At 38.2% G+C, this 27,085-nt stretch overlaps 3 protein-coding genes across 26 annotated transcripts in view; 2 read left to right on the forward strand and 1 right to left on the reverse strand.

Annotated features, from left to right (window-relative positions):
- P2RY12 (purinergic receptor P2Y12) overlaps positions 1-14,896 on the forward strand; it is a 46,015-nt gene extending 31,119 nt beyond the window's left edge. For 3 of the 4 annotated variants that reach the window (XM_007086299.3, XM_007086301.3, XM_042956836.1), the window contains 2 exons: positions 11,062-11,218; positions 12,793-14,896. In XM_007086299.3, the coding sequence (XP_007086361.1) occupies positions 12,816-13,835 (1,020 nt within the window). In that variant the 5' untranslated portion in view covers positions 11,062-11,218; positions 12,793-12,815 and the 3' untranslated portion in view covers positions 13,836-14,896. Of the gene's footprint in view, positions 1-1,963; positions 2,154-11,061; positions 11,219-12,792 lie in introns of those variants that run through there. The other variant, XM_007086302.3, reaches the window with a different exon arrangement.
- The window catches only part of MED12L (mediator complex subunit 12L), a 333,827-nt gene that overhangs the window by 78,169 nt on the left and 228,573 nt on the right, over positions 1-27,085 (reverse strand). For all 21 annotated transcript variants that reach the window (XM_042956829.1, XM_042956814.1, XM_042956813.1 and 18 more), the window contains one exon: positions 1,756-1,903. In XM_042956829.1, coding sequence (XP_042812763.1) covers positions 1,756-1,903 — 148 coding nt within the window. The remainder of the gene's footprint in view (positions 1-1,755; positions 1,904-27,085) is intronic.
- P2RY13 (purinergic receptor P2Y13) lies at positions 21,115-23,992 on the forward strand. The gene is made up of 2 exons (XM_007086303.3): positions 21,115-21,234; positions 21,919-23,992. The coding sequence occupies exons 1-2, from the start codon at positions 21,115-21,117 to the stop codon at positions 22,933-22,935; spliced, it is 1,137 nt and encodes a 378-aa protein (XP_007086365.2). The 3' UTR covers positions 22,936-23,992.

A 27,085-nucleotide genomic window follows, 5' to 3' on the forward strand; every position in this document is an offset into this window, starting at 1 on the left:
AAAGTAGCATGGAACAACAAAGATGTTCTCTTTGTGAGTTCAAAAGTGAGAAGTGCCTATTTAAAAGACTGGTACAAAGATAGGACAGACTGTAGTCGGGCATTAAACACTCACTGTGAAGGAAGGAAGTAGGCTCAACAGAAAAAGACACTGCATTGTTTCCTCCCCTTTCCCATTCTTCTCAACCTCCCAAACCCCCAAATTCCCTAAAGACAGTGTCCTTCTAAAGAAGGACTAAAACAGTGTCTTCTAAAGAAGACAGTGTCCACCCAGTTCCCAAGTACACAAAAAGAAGTTTCAAATCCCTTTGCTAGCTAGTTACCAGGCTTCTAAATTCAACCTTCTAAATGCAATCCATTTCCTCTTTTCTCAAACAAAAAGAAACAGCAAAACAACTGATCAACAGTTTTTCTTAGATCAGGTTCTTTGTTTCGGGGGTGGGGGTGGGGGGGTGGGTGTTTGTTTTCTAAAACCAAGCTCAATAATGACAGGCCAACAACAACAAGGTTTCATTTCCCATCCACAATTCTTGGTTGTTCCCTCACGAAGCCAGTGTGGTACAAGGTCCTTCAGGGGCAATGGATGGGAGGGGGGTCAGGGAAGCGCTGTAAATCACATGAAAGTTAACCCTCCCATTATGCTCTAAAGACAACTGCCACAGACATCAGACACCTGCACTACCACATTCACACTGAAAACCATCTTGCCTTTGTACCTTGCTTCTGCATGTGCACCTCTACCGATAGAGAGGACAGAAACCTATTTGTATTAGTTCTCTGTACTTTTCTCTTGCAAAGATCTAGTGTGGACAAGCTCTAGGAAAACATCTGGTTGAAATCTAAAGACCAGAGGTCCTGGGGAGAGAGAGGTTCATAAAAATGTGTGTCTTTTGTACTGAACAACAACGTAGGGTTCCTAGAGGAGTCTGTGCCATGTGGAAGGAAGAATGCTGTATAAATAGGGAAAACCCAAACACTTTTTTTCTTTGATTATTTAAGTAAAAGAAATAAACACCAGTAATGGCAGTGAAGTATATATAATGATATCTTATTTTAAATCTTATGAATGCCTGATAAAATAAACAATCCTTGAAAAGAGTAATTAGGCAAATGTGAAGTGGGTAATTACAGAATTCCAATTATGCAATGTGGTGACATAATATAAGGCATAGTTTCATGTAAAAAAAAAAAAAAAAAAAAACTATGTCCAAAGCATGGGGAAACGCTGTTCCAAGGAAAGAAGGCATTACCGAGCAAAGAACCAAATTTCTGTGTAACTTGAAATCGCTCGCTGTTATAGGCAGCAACCTATTCCAAGTATCGTTCTAATGTAAGAAAAGATCAGCAACTACACTGTCATGCTTTTCAATTACTGTGCAAGTGTGAGTACTCAGAGCAAACTACAAGCCTAAAACAGGATGGCAGAGAACTGAAGAAATGGAACTCTTCCAGACTAAGGGTTTCCAATTCATTCTTCAGTACTTCATTTAGGTCTACTATAGGAAATATGGGAAGGATTTTAAAAAAAAAAAGGGCGGGGTGGGGGCAGAAAATTAAAATTAAAATTAATATAAAGCTTACTACAAATGGAACCAAGGCCTTAAAATTTCAATGTGCTTATTCATATTTCAAGATGACAGTCATTCATGAGAGGAAACACTCTGGTGACAGTGACATCCAGGACTCTGATAAAGCCTGTGCTAACAGGAAGGCCAAAAGACAGCCCAATGGGAGCAAAGGCATTAAGGGTCTTTACCCCCTGTCTCTGTGGTGCTCTTCTTATTTAGGATTTTCAAAATATCTTTGGTAATCTTCTTCAGCTGATGCTTCGCTTCGTCACGCTCTTTGCCCACTCCATAAAGCAGGATTGTGCGCTGGTTACATTCATGACTTGAAGATTCATCCTGAAAAACAGAAAATGCATTTTGAAACCCTTGTTGGCAGGGGCGGGGCTGCATTTCCCATCCATGAAATGCACTAACCACAGCCTCTCGGTGCTGGCTGGCGGTGGCATCCCGCCCACCTTTCAATTCACCTCAACCTCCACTGGCTACACCCTTGTTTTTCCAGTTTGGAACTTGCTAAAGTAAAAAAAAAAGTGTCAACTGACCCGAAGTCTTAATAGAAGCATTTGATGTGGGCGTACCCTACAGAGTAAGTTTTGACTCTTGAAAACTTTTCATTGTTTAAAATTTAACATGGTATTAATTTCACATCATATTACATAATATTTAGTCACACTTTTTCCTTAAGGAAAATGTTACTTCTTAGTAAGCTTGGTTTTCTATATAAAGCATCACTAAATATTTCCTATTTCAAAAAATGATCTTGCTATGATCCTCAAATACTTTGAGAAAAACTGTTCCGTTGGCCTCCCACATGACTGGGTGAGGTGTATGTATATTTATTTCCAAATGACCTAACAACAAAGAGTCCAGGTCTCGTTAGGTGTGAGGTAGAGTTGCAAACGCAAACATGTTCAGTACCACCTTCCTCTAGGGGAATACCTCCCCACCCCTGTGCCGCAGACACAGTAAATTCAAGCACTATTTTTCCCACAAGGGAAAAGAAATTATGTCATCACAACATAACACACACACACACACACACACACACACACACACACACACACACACACACACATTCCTTAGCTTAGGTGAAACAGTAGAGGGTGTATATTCTCTCCTAGGACTGGTTTTGAATTTTTCTCTCTAAATTCTCTCTCAGATCCTATATTCTTCCATTTTCTTAGTAAGTTTCTATCCTTCGGTACAATCACTTTTCTTATCTTTCTGTATATGTTCATCTGTTACGGGCAAGGACCCTTCCTAACAGTACCTAATTCTAAGGAGCTTGCAGGAGAAAAGAGTTTCTTCTAGGGAAGACCAAGTGTAACGTGTTGCTAATGGCTGAAAAAAAGAGCAGAAGCCTGGAGACTTGGGAAAATCCCAATGCTTCATTTGAAGTACTTCACATGTGCACTTTGCACAAAGTCACATTTTACTCTTGAAACGAGAGCCCATTTTCTAAGCTGCTGTCACCTTCCATCACTGTCCTTCTCACACCCTTGCATTCAAGGCACCCCTTTTCTCCCCACCGATACCCTTTTTGTTATACTCCACCAGAAATATACATCTGTATACCCTGCCAGTCCATCTTGCTACCCTGTCCAGGATTAGTAACATTTTATGTGTTCAAATTTGCATCTTAAAAAAGAAAAAGAGCTAGGAGCAGGTCTCTTCTAGAAACTGCTGTTATTAATATTCTGACTATCCCAATTTCCTCTCAAGTTTCAAAAGACAGACCTAATCACGGGATAAAGTCAACATAGAGAGTGATTCCTACATTTGGCTGCACTGAGGCATGACCTGAGCTGCTTATTAATTTCCAATTTTTGTTGCCATTACAGAGTACCGCTGTTGTATTTCTTTTTTTGTCTGACGGGATGTGTACATATAAGCCCTGTAAAGGGAACAGGGGGAAGGCACTAAGAACACTGTACAAAACTCAGGCAGTGCCAGCCATGTGTCCTGACAAATGTATTTAGTTAAGGCACCTGTCAAACAGTTCTAATGTAAACTTCTGTGTGATGGGTGATGGAAAGATGTCATCAAAGTTACTGAGCAAATGCTTTTGGAGGATCTACCTACCTTACCTACCTTGGTAAGACAAGATGGTAGGGACTCTGCGAAAATACAAGGATGAATGCTCCCTGTCCTCCATGAGCACAGATTCAGTGTCATAAAAGTAGCATTTGCAGAGCTTCAAGCCCAAATGGTGATAGTAAAAGAAGTTACCTTGGAAAGACCCATGTGCTCAGCACAGAGATACTATGGCTCCATACTGTACCAATAACAGCCCAAGTTCAGGGTAAGAGAGAGCTATGGCTGTATTCAGGTTGTGGCACTTGCGGACTCCATGGTCCTGAGTCTTTCTGTCCTAATGAGCCTTTCTGGGCCTCGGATGCTTCCCCTGAAACATCGGCTAACACCACCTTCCTTGTAAGATTTTTGCAAGAATAACTGAGATGAAGCATGTAAAGCACTTAGCAAAGCAGCATATCAGAGAGCCCATCGCTGTCCATTCAGGTTTCAACACTTCCACTTCTCACTTGCATGCGCCCCAGATCCACACCGAACTGTATTACTCAACATCTCCTCAAGGCACCAGGATACTTCCTTCCTTTGCTCTTGCTCCTCCTGCCACCTAAAATACTTAACTCTCAATAGCTTGACCCTCATGTGTGGAAGTGCTGTACACAATTACAGCATTAGGTCCCTCACTGTCACCTTAGTGAATGCCCTTGGCCCAGGAGGAGGAAGGAGGGGAAGAGGGCCTTTGGAGCACTTGCCACAGTGTAATTCACTCACTTTCGAGGTATTTGTTTAATGTGTGTCTTCCCTGCTCCTCTGTCAGTTTTGTGAGGGAGAACTCCAGGTCTGTTTTATTCACATTTATATTCCCCTCAGTGGCACTGTGTAGGCACTTAATTTATGATGAATACATTAAACAATGAATAAATAAGTGGACTAATGAAAGAACACATGACTCAAAGAATAGGGCAGGGATGAAAGTAAGAACAAAAACGTTCTGTAGAAAACCTAACCTGATAGCTAAGTGCTGATAGAACTGAAGAGGAGAAATGAGAAGCAGAGAGAAAAAGCCAAAGTCTATAGGGTGTGAAAACTATCTCTCAGTGGCCTGAATAAAAAACAATAAGAAGCAAAACCAAAAGTACTGAAGGAAATTGGGAAAGAATTAGGCATCTAAGTGAATGTGCATCTCACTAGATTTCAAGATGGACTCACTAGATAAAATTTGTTGGGATGGGGGGAGGGAAGCAGCTTATAAGGACAGGGAGCTCATGAATTCACCTGTAGGTGAGAGGAATTGGAGGCAGTGGATACATATTATAACTGTTGACTAGGTGGTGTGACGTGAGGACCTACACAGAGGTAACAGCTTAGAGGTAAGAGCAATATGTCCCTGGGAGGGGCGCAAAACCCCCAGGTTCTCTTTGAGGGGAGGGGACAACTAAGAGAGTAGAGACAGGAAGGAGATAAATAAGCCATCAAATGATGCACACATAATCTCCATAATTAACAAGATCAGTGGACAAGTGGGGGTCACATAAGTCGGGGGGGGGGACATTAAGAGGGCCATCAACAGTGTCAAATGCAGCAAGAAGTCTCAATGAATGTTGCCTCTCTGACTTATTTAAAAAAAAACAAAAACAAAAGCAAACTACACATCAACTTCAAAAGAGAAGTTTCTCTGTAGGGGCAGAAAGCCGGAAACAGGATTGTAGTAAGAGTAGATGGTGAAATGGTAAGGGTGAGGCAAGTAACCTGCATTTACTAGTAGTTGGTCAGGAAGAACAATAGCTTGAAAGGTGGAGGGGAATACGTGTATTAGGAAAACCAAAGGCAAACTCTTGTTCCAAAGGTATGTTTCAATTAAAGGAATCTCCATGAAGGAAATCCAGATTGGAAGGTAGATAGCTGATACAGGAGATAGGAAACAATGGCTTGTTGTTTGGATTAGCTTGTAAAGAAAACCCAGGACAACTTTCTACTTCGGGGAAGAAAATGGTAAAACTATAGGGAAATTTGGAGATAAGGAAATAAGAAACTTGAAAAAGCTTTCATCAGTTTACTGGCTCTGATTTGCTCAGGGAGGTGGCCCAGAAGCAGCCAAGTCAAGAGTTTAGAGTGAAGGGATGAAATTAAAAAATCAAGACAAATATGCATTTAGCTGCAAAAGAACCATTAGCCTCTATATGGGGCCTGAAGACCCTATTTGTGTCTGATAATTAATATTTTCAGGTAAATCATGATAGCTTTTACTAGTCTTCAAAGATATTTTAAAAGTGACTGTTTTTCATTAGCCCACAAGATTTGTTTATATCAAATTTTTGTACTTACAGAAAATCTACGTCTTCAAGTAGCAATTTATAGTACATGAGAACAAGGTCAACCTAAGAGAATGGGCCAAATATTTCCAAAAGCACCAATGAGTTCTCTGTTCCTTCAACTAGGTATTAAAAAACCGTCAAGTTGAATAGTTGGTATCTGTATCAGATACATACTCCATTATTTATACCCTGAAGATTACAACTTGCTGGGCAGAAAAAAGAATCAGCTGTCGTGTCTCTGGAAGGCCGGCCACCCGTCTCCTGCTAGCCCGCTGCTGTGCTTGGGTTAAACAGGTCATCTCCCGTATAAGCTAAATTCTGAAAATCTCATCCTCAGGACTGATTTCTCTTTTTCTTCAGACAATATCTGACACTCACAAAGACTTAAGTGAGCAACAAACTTGGAGGAGACATGTCCAAAAGCCCTAGAAGGCTTGGAGTACTGAAGAAATTAAAATAGGTATCTTGAGCTAAATACCCTTACTGGTAAGAATTTGAGTTAATTGACGTCAGGTCTCCTCTAAGTCATCATCAAAACCTAAGTGATTAGACATGTTGCGGAAGCGTGTATGTGTGTTCATAAGATGGGATAACAGAGGTGATTATCAGAGCTGTGTACTCTCCTTTTACCTCATTCATATGTCCTGGTATTTCTATACTGACCCAATCATCGGAGAATTTTAAAATTAATAAATTAATGTTCTTTTTAGAAGGAGGTAAAAAAGAATCCCACTCTAGATATACTTCCTTTTCTTCCAAACACTCATGAAAAACAGATGAAGTAAATGTGATGGTCCTAATAAAACAAGGTATTGCATTTGATACTTCCAACACTCTATAATTGTATATGTTTAAATATTCAAATGTAAACCCAGCAGTCATCATGAAATAAATTGCACAGAGCGCCCTACCCCATATCCCAGAAAAGCAGAAAAACTACCATTTAAAAAAAAAATGGAGTTACTTACATAAGGATTTTGCTTATCTATTAAAATGAAAAACTCTTAAAAGAGGCCTTCAAATTATTTTTTCACAGAATCTTTCAATATGTCACATTACTCTGTTTAGAATAAATGACCTTCCAAATAAGTGTGACATGAGGGATAAGCCTTGGGCAGAGGTGTAATAAGAGAGCAGACATGCATGGAGAGGCTGTGTCAAAGGAATAAGAAATTAGCAGCTTCTTCTCATTTGTTACTCCACCTGAAATGGAAGAACTCCTTTAAATCCAAAAAAAAAAGGAGACTCCTTTCATTAGATTTATACAGGAAATTTTTGTTCTACACTAGCTTAAGGCCCATGGTATGGCTGAAATGACAGCTCTGGGCAAGAGGCTCAATGCATCCTGGGGGCACAATAAAATGAACATCAGTGCGTTTGACTATATTTACTAGTCCTCTGCTTTCAAGCAAAACAATCAAGCCAGGGATGACAGATCATTAGATCAAGATGACATTTTCTTTTGCAAAATACCCCACACCCAAGAATCTTTACTTGTGGAGTTTGTCTCATATACGACCTCAATTTTTATACTCAAACAGGTAAAACCACTAAATTCTATGAGTAAGCAGTGCCTTAAAATGCATGTGTTCATTCAAAACATTCACTAATGTCAAAATGACCACATTTTGAAACCATGCAATGTGAGAACTAAAATATCCTAAGACCTAATCAAATGTCTCAATTACATCTCCATTCTCTTGCCCTAACCTGGTTCCACAAGGAACACCAGGTCCTACCATTTCAGGACATGGCTCTCTAAGTTCAGAGTAATCCATCTGAGGCAAATATTTTCAGAGAAGCAGACTACCTTTAATAGATGTGGCAAAATAAACCAACCAATTAAACCACTTACATGTAAAAATTCTGGGTTACAAATTCATTTTGTGAAGTCATCTCAGTCTTAGAAATTAACCAAATCAATCAAAATCAGTCCTGTTTCCAATGAGAATACATACAATTATAAACTGCATTTACTGTTGTTTATTAATGACAGGCTCAAGTGTACAACTTGTTCTACTTCTCTGTACAATAATATAGCTGACCTCCGAAAAACACAGGTTTGAATTGCATGGGCCCCACTTATATGCAGACTTTTTTCCTTTTAAGATCATTCATTCATTCATTCATTCATTTAGAGACAGAAAGAGAGGGAAGGACGGAGGGAGATGGGGAGAGGGGCAGAAAAAGAGGGAGAGATAGAATCCCAAGCAGGCTCTGCACTATCAGAGCAGAGCCTGACATGGGGCTTGAAACTCACAAACCATGAGATCATAACCTGAGTCAAAATCAAGAGTTGGACGCTCAAGTGAGCGACCCAGGTGCCCCTATGTGCAGACTTTTTTCAATCAATATAGTAGAGTACTAGAAGTGGACTGTCTGTTATAACATTTTTTTCTCTAGCTAATTTTACTGTAATATAGTACATAATACATATAACATACAAAATAGCTGTTAATCAACTGTTTATATTATTGATTAGGCTTCCATCCACAGTGGGCTATTATTAGTCAGGTTTGTGAGAAGTCAAAACTTATATGCATATGTCAATTATACATCAATTAAAAACTTAAAATTTTTTTTAAGCTTTAATGTGAATTTTTGACTGCTGTACCTCTAATTTGCACGTTGTTCACGGGTCAACAGTATACTTTTTTTTTTAACATTTATTTTTGAGACAGAGAGAGACAGAGCATGAACAGGGGAGGGTCAGAGAGAGGGAGACACAGAATCTGAAACAGGCTCCAGGCTCTGAGCTGTCAGCACAGAGCCCGACACTGGGCTCGAACTCACGGACCGTGAGATCATGACCTGAGCCGAAGTCGGCTGCTTAACTGACTGAGCCACCCAGGCGCCCCAACAGGATACTTTTATAACCTGAGATGATTCACTTGAAAGTGATCTACATGGGTAACTGGCAGTCAATTCCTAATGAGAAAATTACCAGAGAAGATTTACAGATAGGTGGTTGTGAGTTACAATCAAAGGATAGTTAATTTAGATCAAGAGCTGGGGCCTTTTGATTTACCCCTCAAATCACTATTCATAGCCTTCTAGGAATTTGGAAATATAAATTCTTCATAATGTAGTAAGATATCAGTATCCTGAATTAGTGTTTCTTTAGTATGGCATATTAATTTGTTGAAAACAGTAATGCTCTTTTTTTTTTCCACAAGCCTTGTTTCATCTGAGTACCTTAAAAACACTTCATAAACATCCTTTACACTAAACTTTGCAATTGGGTGTATAGGCAAATATGACTTCTATTTTCTTGAAAACAGTACAACCATTCCATTCATGGTATTTACCTCTTGCTCCAGGGCCTCAACAAAGTGGACATGGGGGTGGGGGGTTAGGTCGAGCAGACACTGAGACGGGGAGGATTTCTAGGTGCACAGTGGTTACAGGTACAGGCTCTGAGATCAGTTAGAATGGGGTCCCTACTTCACTCTGCTCCTTAATTTCCATCATACAGAGAACAGAAACAAGATGACTATCTACTTCAGAGAATAACAGAGATCATTCAACAAGTTAATTCACGACAATATAAGAAGTCAAATGTTGGCTCTTATTATTCTGAAGTGTACATAGGCATAAAAGTGTTTTCCACAAGTATACTATTGTGTCTCCAAACCAAAAACCAAGTATTAAAATTTGTTTAATGCAATACATTTCAAAATAGAAATAACGTAAGAATTCCCACTTTTATAGGACTCCACTATCACACCTTTAGATGACTAACAGATTGGGATCATTACATGACTCAAATTTCTGACTGAAATTACTCAAATATATTTTAAAGTTTATTGATTGATAGAGAGTGAGCACACACAAGCAAAAGCAGGGGAGGGGCAGAGAGAGAGGAAGAGAGACAATTCCAAGTAGACTCCACACTCAGTACAGAGCACCACGAGGGGCCAGATCCCACAATCATGAGATCATGACTTGAGCTGAAACCAAAAGTCAGACTTGGTTAACCAACTGAGCCACTCAGGTGCCCTGAAATTACTCAAATTATAGCTTAATCCCAAACTCCTAATGCCAACAAAATTCTCAGGTTGGTTTAAATCAGTGATCTTCAAAGTTTACTGTTCATAACCCTCACTTGGAAGGTTCTTTAAAGTATAGCTAAGGGGTGCAACCAGAGTTTCTGATTCAATGGTGCTAGGTTGGCTAAGTCCAAGAATGTGCATTTGTCACAACTTCCTAGGCGATGCTGGGCCGCTGTTCTGCGCTTTGAAAATTGATGTTAAAGATTATTTAACATATGCAGAGATAGACCCACTCAAAATTCAAAAGAAAGAAGTAATCAAAACATACGTTCACAGCAAAGGCACCAAGCCAAGTGGATCTACTGGAAATAAATGGACATTACAGTTCAAATCTTGTATGTGTGTGTGTGAGAGAGCATCAAAAACATTTATGTAAAGGTAACAGAGAAACAGAGATCCCTTAATTTAATAATATATTCTCTGCCCAACCAAAAGCTAGATTACAAAATAATTGTTTATATTCAAATTCTATTTAAGAAAAGCCTGAAAGACACTTTATATAATAAGCCTGGCAGTGAATACAACTGTTTTTCTTTTTTAATGTAATTTTGGAATCTTCAAATTTATAATGAGAGGAAACTGTTTCACGTACGAAGACTTGATCAAACACAGATTTAAAATAATGACATTATTAGCCAGGGAAAAAAAACAAGGGGCAAGAGACTTAACATCCGTAACAAGCACACATTTTGAGTTAATGTAATTACTTGTTAAAAGGCAATATATCACCCAGTTTGAGCACAGTATGTTTTCAGGTAAATAATCATCCGAGAAAGCAAGCTCACAATCTTCTCCAGGAAGCAGACTTTGAAAAGCTTGATCTCAACATGGATTTACTGTGTACATGAGAAACAGCCAAAAGAACTCATAAAGTATCAAACTCTATGGGCAGGTCTCACCAAACAGAAGCAAGATTTTAAACTGCATTTTAAAAGATGAATTCTTGCCCATCCTGCCCCACATTTCTCAGGGAAATAAAAGCAGAAGTCCTAAAAACAGCCAGACGGAAATAGAGTGTCTGCACAGCTTTGAGTCCAGGGCACTGGAAGGTAATTTCTGATTGTGAAGTCCTCTCTTCCTCTCTCTTTTTCTCTAGAACACTCAAGACTTTACTGATGAACACTCAGAAGATAAAGAGTTATAACAACTAAACTAAGACATTAAAAGGAAAATACCAGACGCTACTCCGCAGGTTGCCTTAACTGCCAATTAATGGATACATTTAAATCCTCCTGAATCAACACAACAACCAGGTAATTTTATATCTAAAAGTATTTGACAAATACAGGTGTTTACATGATAATGAATGTGTACATGTTTGTCAAGTTTTCTTAAAATTGGAAACCTTTAATAATGTCAATGCATGAACTTATTTGGAATAAAAATTAAAATACAAGCTGTACTAATGGTGTCAGGAAAACCATTAACTTCTTCATTAAACACACATACGCATACACACACACACACGCAGCACAGAAATAAAATACAAATGGTCTTATTTATTTTACCTGGAGTGTAAAATGAGATTTAAATATAGAAAGATGGAAATAATAATCTTAATATCAAGAATACTCATTAAATAAGATATAGTCTATGTCACATTAGCATTCCCAATGCATAATTTCCAAAAAAAAACAAAGTATCAGTGAATGCACAAATAAGAGTACATAGCAGTAGCAAAGAAGATTAAAATCTATGATCCTATATCAATTTAATACTGGGTTTTGTTTAGTTTTTGTTTTGTTTTTTTAAACAGGTGAGGGGATGTTGAAAATTGAAGCCATAATTGTCACAATATGAAACTTTTACTTTCAATAATTAGACAATGAAAAATTAAATTTGTGAGAATTTAATGTTATCTCTACTTGTCACAATTTAAGTATTTCAAATGGAACCTTTTATTTGGATATGTGTGCTTTTAACATCACCATGTCTTATATTTAGGAATAATATTCATAGAAAATCAATTGCATTTGCCTGTGATTAAAAAAAATTACAAATTTCATTTCAAATGTCAAAACTTAAGGGTGCCTGGGTGGCTCAGTTGGTCCAACTCTTGATTTCAGCTCAGGGTTCTGGAATGTAGCCCCCCATCAGGCTCCAGGCTGGAGTTTGGAGTCTGCTTGAGATTTTTAGAGTCTGCTCGCTCGCTCTCGCTCTCTCTCTCTCTCTCTCTCTCAATCCCCTTTCTTCCCTGCTTGTGTGCTCTCTAAAGTAAAAACTAAAAAAATTTTTTTTCAAAACTCAGATACCAGATAATGTATTCAAGTCAAGTGTTAGTTTTCTTTTATAGCCGCCTATTGTGGTATAATTATCTATAGAACCAGGCAAGGACATGGCTCCAATATTTTATTTTAGCTACAGTTATATACTCTAGATACCTAAGAAAGTATGCCCTGGCTATTTTGGCTATTTTTGAAGAACATCATCTGATGACCACTTCTTTTTTTTTTTTTTACTATTTTTGTATTGAATAGTATTCAAGAAAATGTATGTAAAAACTTCTAATACACTGTGCAAAGTCCGAAATGACATATATATGGGTTAAAATATCTGCACACTTGTGTACGATCAAAATGTCCTTTAAGAGACAAACATTTAGCAAATGAGAAATACAAAGCATCTATACCTTCACATAATACACGTCAGACTATTTTATTTGTTGGAGATAGAGGATTTGCCATGATTAAGTATTCTAAGGTTCAATTTTCTGTAACGAGGATAGGAAACCCCAATTTTTAGAGAAGGCTGTCCAAAAATGTTACAGGGATAAGACAAAATCAATGGTCTGGGACTGAAAATAATCATCCCTTCCCTCCTCCCCTAGGTAGCAAAGAAGAAACACAAGCCATGGACAACCTCACCTCTGTGGCTGGGAATGGCAGCCTGTGCACCAGAGATTACAAAATCACCCAGGTCCTCTTCCCGCTCCTCTATACCATCCTCTTTTTTGTTGGACTCATCATAAACAGCCTGGCAATGAGGATTTTCTTTCAAATCCGCAGTAAATCCAACTTTATTATTTTTCTTAAGAACACAGTCATTTCTGATCTTCTCATGATTCTGACTTTTCCATTCAAAATCCTCAGTGATACCAAGCTGGGAACAGGACCACTGAGAACCTTTGTATGCCAAGTGACCTCTGTCATATTTTATTTTACAATGTACATTAGTATTTCATTCCTGGGACTGATAACTATTGATCGTTACCAGAAAACCACCAGGCCATTTAAGACATCCAATCCCAACAATCTCTTGGGGGCTAAGATTCTCTCCGTTGTAATCTGGGCATTCATGTTCTTGATCTCTTTGCCCAACATGATTCTGACCAACAGGAGGCCAAGAGAAAAGAATGTGAAGAAATGCTCGTTCCTCAAATCGGAGTTTGGTCTGGTCTGGCATGAAATAGTCAATTACATCTGTCAAGTCATTTTCTGGATTAATTTTTTAATTGTCATTGTATGTTACACACTTATTACAAAAGAACTGTACAGGTCATATGTCAGAACAAGGGGTGTAGGCAAAGTCCCTAAGAAGAAGGTAAACATCAAAGTTTTCATTATCATTGCTGTCTTTTTTATTTGTTTTGTTCCTTTCCATTTTGCCCGCATTCCCTATACCCTGAGCCAGACCCGGGATGTCTTTGACTGCTCTGCTGAAAATACTCTGTTCTATGTTAAAGAGAGCACCCTTTGGTTAACTTCCTTAAATGCATGCCTGGATCCATTCATCTACTTTTTCCTTTGCAAGTCCTTCAAAAACTCCTTAATGAGTATGCTGAAGTGCCCCAATTCTGCAACATCTCTATCTCAAGAAAACAGGAAAAAAGAACAGGATGGTGGTGACCCAAGTGAAGAGACTCCAATGTAAACCAAATGAGGTAATATTTCAATCTGTAAGTGGTTGGAATACACAAAAGGAAAACACTGTGTAAAAATACTGACTAAACAGTAAGCTGAGTCCATAACAATGACTCTTTAAACAAGTAGTAGAAAACTACAGAAGTAATTTTCATTTACTTTTCCAGTATGAAAAAGCTACCTTAAAATACAGAAAAGAAACCTAACATATAGATATGGGTAGCAAAACAAACTGTATCGAATCACCACGGTTACAAGCCAAACTACAGAGAACTCATGATTTGTAGAGTTTTGGCAAAATGGGTAACCATATAATATCTACTGTAATCCTTTAAATATGTTACTGAGCACAATGTTATTATCAAGTTATAGTCAACTAAGGAAGAATGATAAATCTAATAAAAAAATCTTCTGACCAAAAATTATACTAAGATGTATATACATCCGAGACCGTAACCAAATGCTCATCTACTGTGATACTCATTATAAAGATTTAAGTGGGACACACAAAGAATAGTTACTACTAACTTCTAATTATTAGCAAAAATCTTAGGAAAGTTAAACTGATTGAAATGGTAATTGGACTGATTTTTTTTAATTTTCATTAAGAAGATAGAGGTTTAAAAATACCTTTCCAATAAAGGAGCAGAAATAGCAAAGTTATTAAAATGGTTACTTTTATGACATTCTAAAACCAAAAAATCCTGAGTATTTCCTTAATACTAGAGAAACCAGTTTTATTAATATTTTGACAACTTTACTCAGTACAGTACCACCAATGCCACTTACCTTTATTAACTAGCTTCTAGAAATTAAGTGCTACTTGGGTTAATGAATACTTCCTTTAATGAGAAAAACAAATGTGATTATGTGGTTGCAAATCATAACTAGTAACAGAAAAGTAGTTAAAATGTTTGTAATTACTGGTTTGCCATTTGTGTGTAAAAAAATGTATATTAAACTCTAAATCACACTTTGTTGGAATTTCTTTGTTCAAAGACATTAGATACCATGTCTCACCTCTTACATACTACTACATCAAACAGCAAACCCACTTAATAAAGGGTAACTGACAACACTATTTTATGAGATGTTATTGGGCAGTCTCTTCTGAAGGTAACCTATCACATGAATTAGTCCATAAGTAAATGAAATAATAGATCAGATCAATAATGTACTGATTGTACATAAGCCACAGTCCTTTTTTTAATTTTTTAAATGTTTACTTATTTTTGAGACACACACACACACACACACACACACACACACACACACACACAATGCAAGTGGGGGAAGGGCAGAAAGAGAGGAAGACATATAATCCGAAGCAGGCTCCAGGTTCTGAGCTGTCAGCATACAGCCAGACGTGGGGCTCGAACACATGAACCGTGTGAGATCAAGACCTGAGCTGAAGACGGACACTCAACCAACTGACCCAGCCAGGCACCCCTTCACAGTCGTTATTTTTAACGTAAACAAAATATATAACACACTTGGAAGCTGATATCATTTATGTCAATTGTTTATGACCCTCAGGGATGATTCTCAAACATAAGGCAATATCAAAATTGATGGGAGAGGAAATAAAAGTGAAGTTCAGTGTAAGGAAGGTCACTGAACTTCAGTATTCATCAATTTTATCTACATCCTCCAAGTTCTGCTGAGCTACATTCCAGTATCGAAGTCACTTAACTTCCTAAATGCTATCTACTCTCAAGTGGCCGCTTTTACTTGCATGGCACTGATGTCCACAAGCACTGGATGACACTGGAGATGCACCAAGATGCCTATTCCACATACTACTAGTCCACATTCCCGCCACACAGGCTAACGCAATTCACCCTAATATCACATGCATAAGGGTGCACGTTCTGTAAGAACAGCCCAAGAGCTGAGCTGGAAAGAACCTGGAGATCAGTTAATCTGATCTTCTCATTTTGTATTTGGGAAAAATGGAAGGCAGACCCACCGTCCAAGTCAGGGGGTAGAGGGCGGGTTAAAACTGACACCGAGGTACCACGACCCCATGAGCTGCTGGGAGAAGGCAGAGTGGACAAAGACTTTCCCAAATAAACTTTCCCTTTGGATTAATTTAATTTACTGAAATGACATTTTTGACAAGAGAAAGAAAGCAGGAACACAAATAGTATTATAGAATTTTTATAAAAGAACTGTCAAGTGTTTGGAATCATTTATGTTTTTATACATAATATGAAAAATTTACATTAAAATCTTAAGTCACATTTTGTTGGGAATTCCTTATTCAAAAACCTTAGCATACACTCCTGCACTGGACATCAAAATGAATCCATTCAAGACAGACTGAGAGATATGTGTTTACAGAACACTCATGATACACAGGACATGTCACTATTTTTACATGTCACTAGGAATTTTAATATACATAATAAATCCCAGATTTTATAATAAAAAAAAAAAAAAAGGAAAGCCAAGTTTTGTACTCTCGGGTCCAGAAGTTGTAAAGTTCAGAAGATGAGACCAACAAAATGTAGTCTTGCCCAAAGCCTTAGTAGCTAACAAGTCCTAAGGCTGCCGGTTAGTGGCAGTTTCTGGCAGTGGGTTTTACAGAAACAGTCTAAAGCAGGTGTGGCAAACTTCAGTCTAAACCAAATCCACCACCTGAGACCTAAGAACGGTTTTCACATTTTCAAATAACAGGAAGAAAATAAGAAGAATAAAATTTCATATTGTATTAAAGTTCTATGAAATTCAAGTTTCAGTGTCCCTAGTAAGGTTTATTAGAACACAGTCAAACCCCCTCACGTTTTATCCAAGGTTGCTTTCCTGCTGCAACGACAGGGTTGAATAATTGTGATGAAGACTGCATGGCTGTAAAACCTAAATATTTACTACGAGCCCAGAGCCCCCTTGGAACGGTTCCTTTGTCCTCCTCTCTATTCCTCCCCCATTTACAAGGACACTCGTACACTCTTTCTCACAGGTGAACATTGAAAAAAAAAATTCTATAAGAAAGGGAGAAATGAAAATTGACAATCCCTGGACTAGAACTCTGAAAACAGGGAGAAAATACACAGAAAAAGAACCCTCTATCCATGCATCTAGTTATTTCAGAAAACAACTACAGATTCCAGTGCCTGATCTATGTGATCACTATTGATTGGTAATGCCCAAAATGAGAATACACTGATGCCAGTTGGAATTAAATATGTAGAAATACACTTACGAGTCAATAAATAGAAACAGCCTGACTTTTTAAACGGGAAAAGAATATAAAAAATTAATTTCCAGGAGAAATACAAATAGACACTAAAAATATGAAAAAATCTGTACCCTCACTAATAAGCAAATAAATTTACATTAAATTACATGGATTTTTTTTCATCTTTAAGTTTAGATTTGATTTAAAAGATTTTTCTAACAGTATTGGAAGAATCCCACTCAAGGAGACTGTAAATTGGTATAATCTTCCTGGAAAGCTATTTGAAAATATCATTCAACATTTTGATGCAGAGCTTTGGTCCAGCAACCCCACCTCTAGGAAACTTACTACTAATATGTTGGAATTGAACGAAAATATACAGACATATGTGTGTCCTACAGTACTGTGCCTAATAGAGACACTTTTTGAGAAAAAAAAAAAAAAAAGCCAATCAGTAAATTCCTTAACTAAACTATGGTAACTTTACATAGTATAATTTTTTATTTATTTTTTATTAGTTAGGGGTGCCTGGGTAGCTTAGCTGGTTAAGCATCCAACTCTTGATTTCTGCTCAGGTCGTCATCTCATGGTTCATGAGTTCGTGCCCCGCTTCAGGCTCCCACAGACAACAAGGAGTTTGCTTGGGACTCCCTCTCTCTGCCTCTCTCCTTCTCTCCCAAAATAAATAAACTTTAAAAAAAAAATAGTTAAATTGGGGCACCTGAGTGGCTCAGTCAGTTAAGCATCTCACTCTTGATTTCAGCTCAGTTCATGATCCCAGGGTCTTAGGATCTAGCCCCACCTTCAGGCTCCCTGCTGACAGCACGGAGCCTGCTTGAGATTTTATCTGTCCTTTTCTCTCTCTTTCTCTCTCTGCCCCTCCCCAGCTCATGCAAGCAGAGGCACACGCTCTCTCTCAAAATAAACATAAAAAAAAAAAAAAAAAAAGGCAAATCTTCATGTACTATCATGAAAGGAAACAAAGATCTGATATATCAATAAATATAAATATATGCTTCCACACACGATGGTATGTTCATGCAAGGGGGTAATTCTCACTTTCGACTATGCACATGACTATATTTGAACTCCTCAAACTTGTATTGTTTCATATTATAATAAAAATATGAAACTGATATGAACATGTTTCAGGTACTACTATGAACTTATCACCTGTTTCCAGTTATCTGTAGAGGTTTTCTATACTGGCTCTATTTATAGACACTTTTACATTTAATGTTAAACTGCACAACTTATTTTAACTTATTATTTCCGCTTTCAGTTCATCCAGTGGGGAATTTTTTAAACAATTTTCTATCATCTGAGAACGTACCATGCTATGTCTGATGGAAAGTACAGGCTCTTGTAAGAGTTCCCACTTTGACTTTCATTCCAAATGAAAATAAATGCTTCCTCATCTTTTCAGATTTTATATGGTACTGCTTAGCCACATCAACAGAAACCTTTAGACTATTAATTCTGATCCAAAAGAGAATCCCAAAAGAGACTACAGATGGAAAAAATAGTTTAGTGCCATTTGGCAGGCTTCTAATTATATCTTCTTTAATTCTTTTGCTGATCATACTACTTGGAACCAATTTATGTTTTCAGCCAGATACCTCACAGTAAGGAAAAAAGTTTCACAAATCCATTAAACTTTAAAGTTGATTGTTATTCCTCACTCATCAATCAGAAATACCCAACTGAAAAACTACAATCTAGTAAACAATTCTAGTTCACCCTATCCATGATTGCTGACAGTTGGGAGCATGAGGCAGGTTCTGAGTATGGCCTCTGAACCAGACTATGTGGGTTTGAAGTGGGCTTGGGCTGTATGATTTTCACCAAACTGCTTAACTGCTGTGCCTCAATGTTCTTATCTGTAAAATGGGATCAATCTCTGAGGATTTTTCTAAGAATTAAATAAGATCACATTATCACTTTGAGCAGTATAATCACTAGCTATACTTATTTTATTGGTTTTGACTATGTCCTCAGCAAGTCTGATAAGATTTTAAATTCAATTTATTCCCATTTTGGCAAGCTTCTGATTTATGGAACCTTTCATTTCATCTTCGATTCTTCCCGCCTGTCTTTTCTGATCTATCACCAAAGGTATTCTACTTTTAGCTTCATTTAATAAGAAACACATGAACACCTACAACCTAACATACATTATTCTATACACTTGGTGGAACTTCACTCATTTCATTTCCTTAACATTCCAACAAAGCAAATACTATTATTTATTTTCATGGTAAAGAGGAGACAACGGTTTCATAGAGAACATAAAATATCATGCCCAAAGTCACAAGAAAAGTAGAGCTATAAGAAATTGAAACCAGGCACTCTGGTTCCTGAGAGAGTGCTCCTCTCAGTCAGGCCATCAAGGACCAAAGACACACACCCCTGCCCCCTGGGCACCAGCACTAGGGTAAATCAAAGAAAAGTCAACGACTTCATACTAAACACATGGGCATATAGGAATGTGTGATCTGTTGGAATATTTAGTATGGTCAAACATTTTGAAACTTGCCACATTTAAAAGAATACACTTCCAGAACTCTAGAAATGGGCAGCGCTAAGTCAGTTCCCCTTTTCAGAGTTTCCCACACTTCGACATTTTGAAAGTTGACCAAAGTGTGATTTCCAGTTTTCTAATTATGCAATTATTTTGTACAGCATTTCCCTGTTTAAACTGAAACTATTCCAAATCTCCATCTAGATAATGATTTTGGAGATTTCAGGAAACGTATACTTCATTATGTAGGTCATATCCGTCTACATAAAAAGTAAAACCAGTTGGTTATTTTTCCTCTACTGAAGTAAAAAGCATAAAGGTGTATATTTAAATTATGTTCTATCACATAAATGAAATCCAGAATCTGTATCTCAAGAAACAATTTATTTGAGTCAAACCTACATGTTGTAAATTGTGCCATGATTGGGCAGTTCCAACAAAATTATCCAGCATCCTACTGCCTCATATTTTCAAATGTCCAGTGGGACATGAAATTTTTATTCTTAGAATCCCAAACCAAGTCATCCCCAAATTGTTATTCAATCTAACCCCACAGTCTGGTCCAACTCTGTGGTGAAATGTGCAGGAGAAACTATGAAGTGAAACTCACCATGGAGAACTCAACATTCCCCTCATAAGGTCCACTAATTTCCTCTTTCCCTTTACCTATCTGGCAGGGACACACTTCTGTTCATGGACAACAACGGTCTCTGAACAAAGCGGCAATTACACCCTTTCAAACTTGAAGACATTTAAAGGATAAATTGTATAGACCTTGCCCAAGGTTGATAAAATTCCTGAGTCTTCCACACTCCACATACGTTAAACAGAGAGATTTCGAAAGATGATTTCCAATGAGCGAAATAGTATACCTCCATTTAAATCTGCACTTCACTCACCAATGCAGTATGGGGTGAACATTTTTTAGTGCTTCCTATATACCCAGCATAATTCTATATATTCGTTTTGTCTTCTCAATAACATATGAGGTAATATACTATCATTAAACCCATTACACAGATGAGGAAACTGAGAGAGCTATGAAATCATTTGTCTATTACCTAGTACTCAGTATTTGCTGGATCTGTGATTCTAACCACCCCCTCCAAAAAAAAAAAAAAAAAAAAATCTGGGTCTAATAGCCCTGAACTGTTAGAAAATATATCACTCTGTCTCTCTGAGATAGAAAGACCAAAAAACTAAGGTACATGTAAAATTAAACAGGCCGGCCAACTGTACACAAATTTCTGGGAAAAGCAGTCTGTAAGTGAGCAGATGATGATTCTAATTTTAAAGTCAACTCTTGCTCTTCTGTGTGGTTGTAACCTGGGGCTAATTTATTGTTCTGCCACCTACTATAAAATACAAGAGGTACTCAAAAATTTCGCTGACCATGTAGACGGCAAAGATAAACTGCCAGAACGTTATTAGATGAGAGAATATAAAGAGAACGGCCTCTAAACTAATTCATTTAAGTCACAGTAGGTTAACATCACCTAAGTTTGAAATAAACGAGCTTTCCTATTAGATAATTTGCAAAGGTTTGAATATGAAGAGGTTCTAATTGATTACATTACACACGTGAAAATGAGGAAGGAAACCCAGCATAAGAAAGCAGAACAACACTTGCTTCACATGCTCTTCATGGACTGTACTGATGGCTGCCTCAATCAGAAGACACTGAGCGCAGTGTCCTTCCAAACACAGGTGAATTTCAACTTTTCTTATGGGCGGGCTTGCTTATGAAAGACAGAATATATTCAAGGGGAAAAAACACTTTATGGTAAACATTCTAGAAACCATAGATTAAGAGCATAAGGAATGATATAACGTACAGCACGCTGACATGAATTTTTACTTCTTAAATGGGTCTTGCTTCATTGCCATGTTCAAAGCAGCACTTGTGAAGGAGGTAGAACCTGTTATTTGGATTTCAAAAGGGTGTAGAAGTAATGGTACTGTGACAAGTACCAAAATGTAGTACACGTTTGAAAAAATTTGTAGCCAGAAACATGTGCCTTTTCAACTCATCTACTGAATGGGCTGAATAAATATAAGGTGTTAATAGGCTATATACCTAAAGCCTGTTTTTATTTTATTTTATTTTTTAACGTTTATTTACTTTTGAGACAGAGAGAGACTGAGCATGAACAGGGGAGGAGCAGAGAGAGAGGGAGACACAGAATCGGAAGCAGGCTCCAGGCTCTGAGCGGTCAGCACAGAGCCCGATGCAGGGCTCGAACTCACGGACCGCGAGATTGTGACCTGAGCCAAAGTCGGCCACTTAACCGACCAAGCCACCCAGGCGCCCCCCTAAAGCCTGTTTTTAAAAGTAGCACTTGGAAATCATGACTTCTTATTTGATTCTGTGTGTGTGTTTCTTTATAACAGCTGACCCTGGAAACCATGAACACCACAGTGATAAAGGGCTTCAATGGGTCTGAGCGGTGCCCCAGGGACACACGGATAACACAGCTGGTGTTCCCAGTCATCTACACCATCGTTTTCTTCACAGGCATCCTGCTGAACACCTTGGCCCTGTGGGTGTTCATTCACATCCCCAGCTCCTCCACCTTCATTGTCTACCTCAAAAATACTTTGGTGGCCGACTTGATAATGACCTTCATGCTTCCATTTAAAATCCTCTCTGACTCACACCTCGGACCCTGGCAACTCAGGGCCTTTGTGTGTCGTTTCTCTGCGGTCATCTTTTACGAGGCCATGTATGTGGGTATCACACTGCTAGGCTTCATAGCCTTTGATAGATTCCTGAAGATCATCAGACCCTTTGGAAAATATTTTGTACAAAAACCTGCTTTTGCGAAAATGATCTCGACCTTCGTCTGGCTCTTTTTGTTCCTCATCTCTCTGCCGAATATAATCTTGAGCAATAAGGAAGCAACACCATCATCTGTGAAAAAGTGTGCCTCCTTAAAGGATCCGCTGGGGTTGAAATGGCATCAAGTGGTGAACTACATATCCCAGTTCATTTTCTGGACTGTTTTTGTCCTAATGCTTCTGTTTTATGTGGTGATTGCAAAAAAAGTATACAACTCTTACAGAAAAGCCAGAAGTAAGGACAGCAAACACAACACAAAGCTGGAAGGTAAAGTGTTTGTCGTTGTGGCTGTATTCTTTGTGTGTTTTGCTCCATTTCATTTTGCCAGAGTTCCCTACACTCACAGTCAAACTAACAATAAGACTGACTGCAGGCTGCAAAATCAATTGTTTATAGCTAAAGAAACAACCCTCTTTTTGGCAGCAACTAACATTTGCATGGATCCCATAATATACATATTCTTATGTAAAAAATTCACAGAAAGGCTACCATGTATGAGAGGGAGGAAGATCATGTCATCAACCCAAGAAAATCGTACTATCCAGACAGACAATATAACCCTAGGCTGATAACTTTATTCTGGTTACCTAATATTTAATAGGTAAAATTTCAAAAGTCAATTTGGAAATAAAGTTTAAGCAAGGAAAAAAGGATGGAGCAAATGCTTTTTATTATCGTGGTGTACAGAAAGGATTCTATAAATTTTAATTGCACATAGATCAATTCATAAGCAGCGTGAAGTATCAGTGAGAGAAATGCAACAGAAAGCAAGTGGCCACTAGAGGTCACCTTTTTGCAAACACTCACTGAGATTTTGGAGAAGATATGGATAAACTTGTATTACTAAACACCTCCTTCCAGAACACCTTCTCACATTCTCTGACACACATAATTCAAACAACACTACTGCTTCTGTATCCCACAAGTATTGATACTTCCTGGTTTAAAATCAAAGCAAAAAACTTGAGAGTCCTTTGATGAAAGCTGAAGCCGTTGGGTACGAAACATCAGGGGAATTGAAGTAGGTCAGAAACCCTGAGAAAGCCTGGATGAAGGAGTTCCTCCTTATTAATTGTCAAGAGCCTCTTCCAGTATTAAGAGTACTGACATTGTTTCAGTATTCCATATGTATCATTAGACCATTAAGCCACATAAAATATTGTACTATTGTACTATGCATTCATCTTACGTGTGTATAATTTAAGGGCAAGAATACCGTACTGATTGATATTCTTTGGAATTCTCCCTCCGCCCAGCCAACACTCTAATGGTGGCTGAATATGCCACCAACACAGCAAAACCTTTCTGGGCCACAACCTCTATTCTCCTGCTTCACGCCTCTGGTTCAAAGCAACTACTTCCCCCACTGTTTGGTTATGCATTAGGGCTTTCATTGCAGATTTCCCTTTGCTAGTTACCTATATTCATGACTGAATCCCCCAAAGAGGGTCAGGATTCTTTAAGAAAGACGTGTTTTGAAGACAGAAAACATGTCAGGTTTTCTTGGTATCTCCCAAATTACTCCCTGCAGACTGTGAATTACAAATGTTTTCAATAGAGGGGCGCCTGGGCGGCTCAGGTGGTTAAGAGTCCAGCTTTGGCTCAAGTCATGATCTCATGGTTCATGGGTTCGAGCCCCACACTGGGCTCTGTGCTGACAGTGCAGAGCCTGGAGCCTGCTTCAGATTGTGTCTCTCTTTCTGCTCCTACCTCGTTTGTGGTCTTGCTCTCAAAAATAAACATTTTTTAAAATTTTGAAAAAACAAATGTTTTAAATAGAATATGTCATCATTGTGCCATTCTTTGTACATTTATAGATAGAAATGCTGACACACACTGAAAAGCATCCATATTGGGAAGTTTTTCAAAGGACGATAACCTATTAGTAACTATTCACCCCCCACATTTCCTCCTGAAATCTTTTGTGGTTGAAAAAACTAAAATGTGGTTATCTAGAATTATGGATGCGGATTTGTATCTTCTAGAGAAAATGCACAAAGGGGTAGTCATGCTCTGTAAATGCACCCTTGGCTCCAACAGGATCACTCTAAGGTTAAACCCAGACCTCTTCTCGTGCTCCAAAAAGCCCTCAAGGCCCTGGAACTTATCCACCTTTCTGGCCTTATTGATTCCTGAAACCTTACACTCTTATATACATTTGTAACTCTCAGAACATACCTTGCTCCATTTTGCCCCTGTGCCACAGCACACGTAAATTTTCCTGATTCACCAGGAAAACTCTTACCTGTTCTTGAAACCTAAGATGCCATCAGTTGGTCCATGCAATCTCATCTGGCCGAACTCCCACCACCATCTCAAACCCAATCACCTCCTCATCCGTATGTTGTCACACCTCAATTACTGTACTTACCACACTGCTTTGTAATGACTTGCCCACACATGTACCTACTCTTTTAATAAACTATGTATACATTTGACAGCTGGGATTGTGTCTTATTGAGCCATCAATAAATATTTGATAAAATAACCCAAAATGGTTTTATTTTCACATACTCGAAAAGCAAAGAGGAAGACACTTCTCAGTATTTTTATTTTTCCAAATATGATATAAATTGACTGAATACTCAAGCTTTTCTTAGTTGCCTTCCTATAGCATGTACACAGGAGCCTAGGAAGTGGGATGTTTTGGGGTTCACTAGTAAATGAACATGAAGGAAGCAGGATTACTAAACAGTACGTGTATAGCTTTGGGGCTAATGTCTATCAACATTTCAGTTTTAAAGTTACAGACAAAATGCTTTAGCTATGGGCTGTTGGCTTTGGTTAAGTAAAATTTTTAACGGTAGCATATTACAATCTCCAAAACTCCTTTAGAAAATACTCTTAATGTCTGATTTTCATTCTCTCAAATAAAATAACTAAATCATAATAACTTACAGATGTTACCAAATCTACATTACCTTTACTGAGTACATTACACGATCACATGTAGACTCTAATAATGTATTATAAGTAACTGCATCTTGATACTACATACAATTTTTAGAAAGATCTTTCAGGATAAAATTTCAAAATTATGGCTTCCCTAAATACAAATATTTAATTCTACTATAATAACATTATAGTCAAAAGCTGGGTACCTGATGCACAGAATGAAATAATCTACAAAGAACTTGGAAGACAGGCATATTAGAGTCACCTTTAAATCACACTCACAGGGGCACCTGGGTCGCTCAGTTGGTTAAGCATCCAACTTCAACTCAGGTCATGATCTCACCATTCGTGGGTTCAAGCCCCAGGTCAGGCTCTGTGCTGACAGGTTGTAGCCTGAAGCCTGCTTTGGACTCTGTGTCTCCTCTCTCTCTGCCTCTCCCTGCCTTGTTCTCTCTCTTTCTCTCTCAAAAATAAATAAACATTAAAAAAAAAATACTCACAAAATACAAAGCAACTATTTGAAAAGAAATTCCCAAACTAGCAATCACAAATACCAAATTCTAGAATACTTACAGAATGAGATGCTCTACCATAGCCATTAATGACAGAAAAAAGAGCAAAAAGAAAAAAAAGTAAGTAGTGAGCTTTAACATAATATGTGAGCTCACATCACAAACAAGGGCTTCTGTAAAAAGTTAAATGTAACTACTTTTACTGGATGTCAGTAATATGGACACACGACTCATGTGTTACATCAGTAGTTCTTAAACTGCAGCGGGTATCAGAACCAGCCAGAGGGATTCTTAACACACAGATTGCTAGGCGCACCCCCAGAGTTTCTGATTCAGTAGGTCTGGGGTGAGGCCTGAGAATAAGTTTCCGGTGGATACTGATACTATTCGTCTGGAGCACACATTAATAACTATTGTGCTAAATGTTCCTTGAGGTTCATGTTGCCTTAAACCCTGATTCACAGCACAGCCCTCTTGGACATGAACGCACAGGAGTGGCATCTGTCAACAAGACATCGACGAAATTGTCATTAAGAGAGCAGATATAAGGCTACAGGTAATGGGGGAGGATGTGGCTACCTGAAAAGTCGTGCCCAACTTATGGGGGCCTCTACTACTCAGTGGCAACTGTTGTCACAGGAGGGACTGGAAGCCCAGTGTTGCCGGCCCAGTGTAGCAAGAGCAGAAGAATGGACATCAGTGGCAACAAGAGCAGCACACAGTACTATTTATTATGTACGAAGCAAGAGCTATCATTAGACTGTCCCATTTAATAATCCCAGCAAGTCTATAAAGTGCGATAGTTATCTTCGTTTTAAAAATAGAGAAGTTGAGAAACAGAGAAGTTAAGCAACTCGCATGGGGGTCACACAGCTTATACGGAACAGGACTAGGACTGTAATTCACTCTTGCTTCTGAGCCTATATTCTTACCCACTATATTTACCATCTCAGATAGTCTAATTTTCTCAAGAGAAATAATAAACCCAGTCTCCTACATTTCCTGCTCTTTTCAAAACTTCCGCAGCCACCTCCACACTCCTTGACCCTGCAAAAACAATACATTCATGTGTGGGCCATAACTAGCCCAGATGCTGCCAGGTAATTAGCCCTGACCTAGAAGTGATCAAGAACTTCCCAGGACCTTACACAGACAGTCTGCAGTCATTACTGAATGCTTGCTATGTGCCAGGTGCTAGGCTATGTGCTTTGTAAAGATTATCACTTTCCCACTTCAACCCTATGAGGTAGATACCATAGGGTTTTCTGTTGAGAATGAGATAAAAAAAAAAAAATTTGAGACACAAAGCAAG

The sequence above is a fragment of the Panthera tigris genome, chromosome C2, assembly GCF_018350195.1.
Source record: "Panthera tigris isolate Pti1 chromosome C2, P.tigris_Pti1_mat1.1, whole genome shotgun sequence".
NCBI classification, from domain to species: Eukaryota; Metazoa; Chordata; class Mammalia; order Carnivora; family Felidae; genus Panthera; species Panthera tigris.

Coding starts and splice junctions, on each gene's coding strand:
- P2RY13 (XM_007086303.3), top strand. CDS start 21,115: ATGAGGAAGGAAACCCAGCATAAGAAAGCAGAACAACACTTGCTTCAC. Junction 21,235..21,918: donor CAGTGTCCTTCCAAACACAG/GTGAATTTCAAC, acceptor TCTTTATAACAG/CTGACCCTGGAAACCATGAA.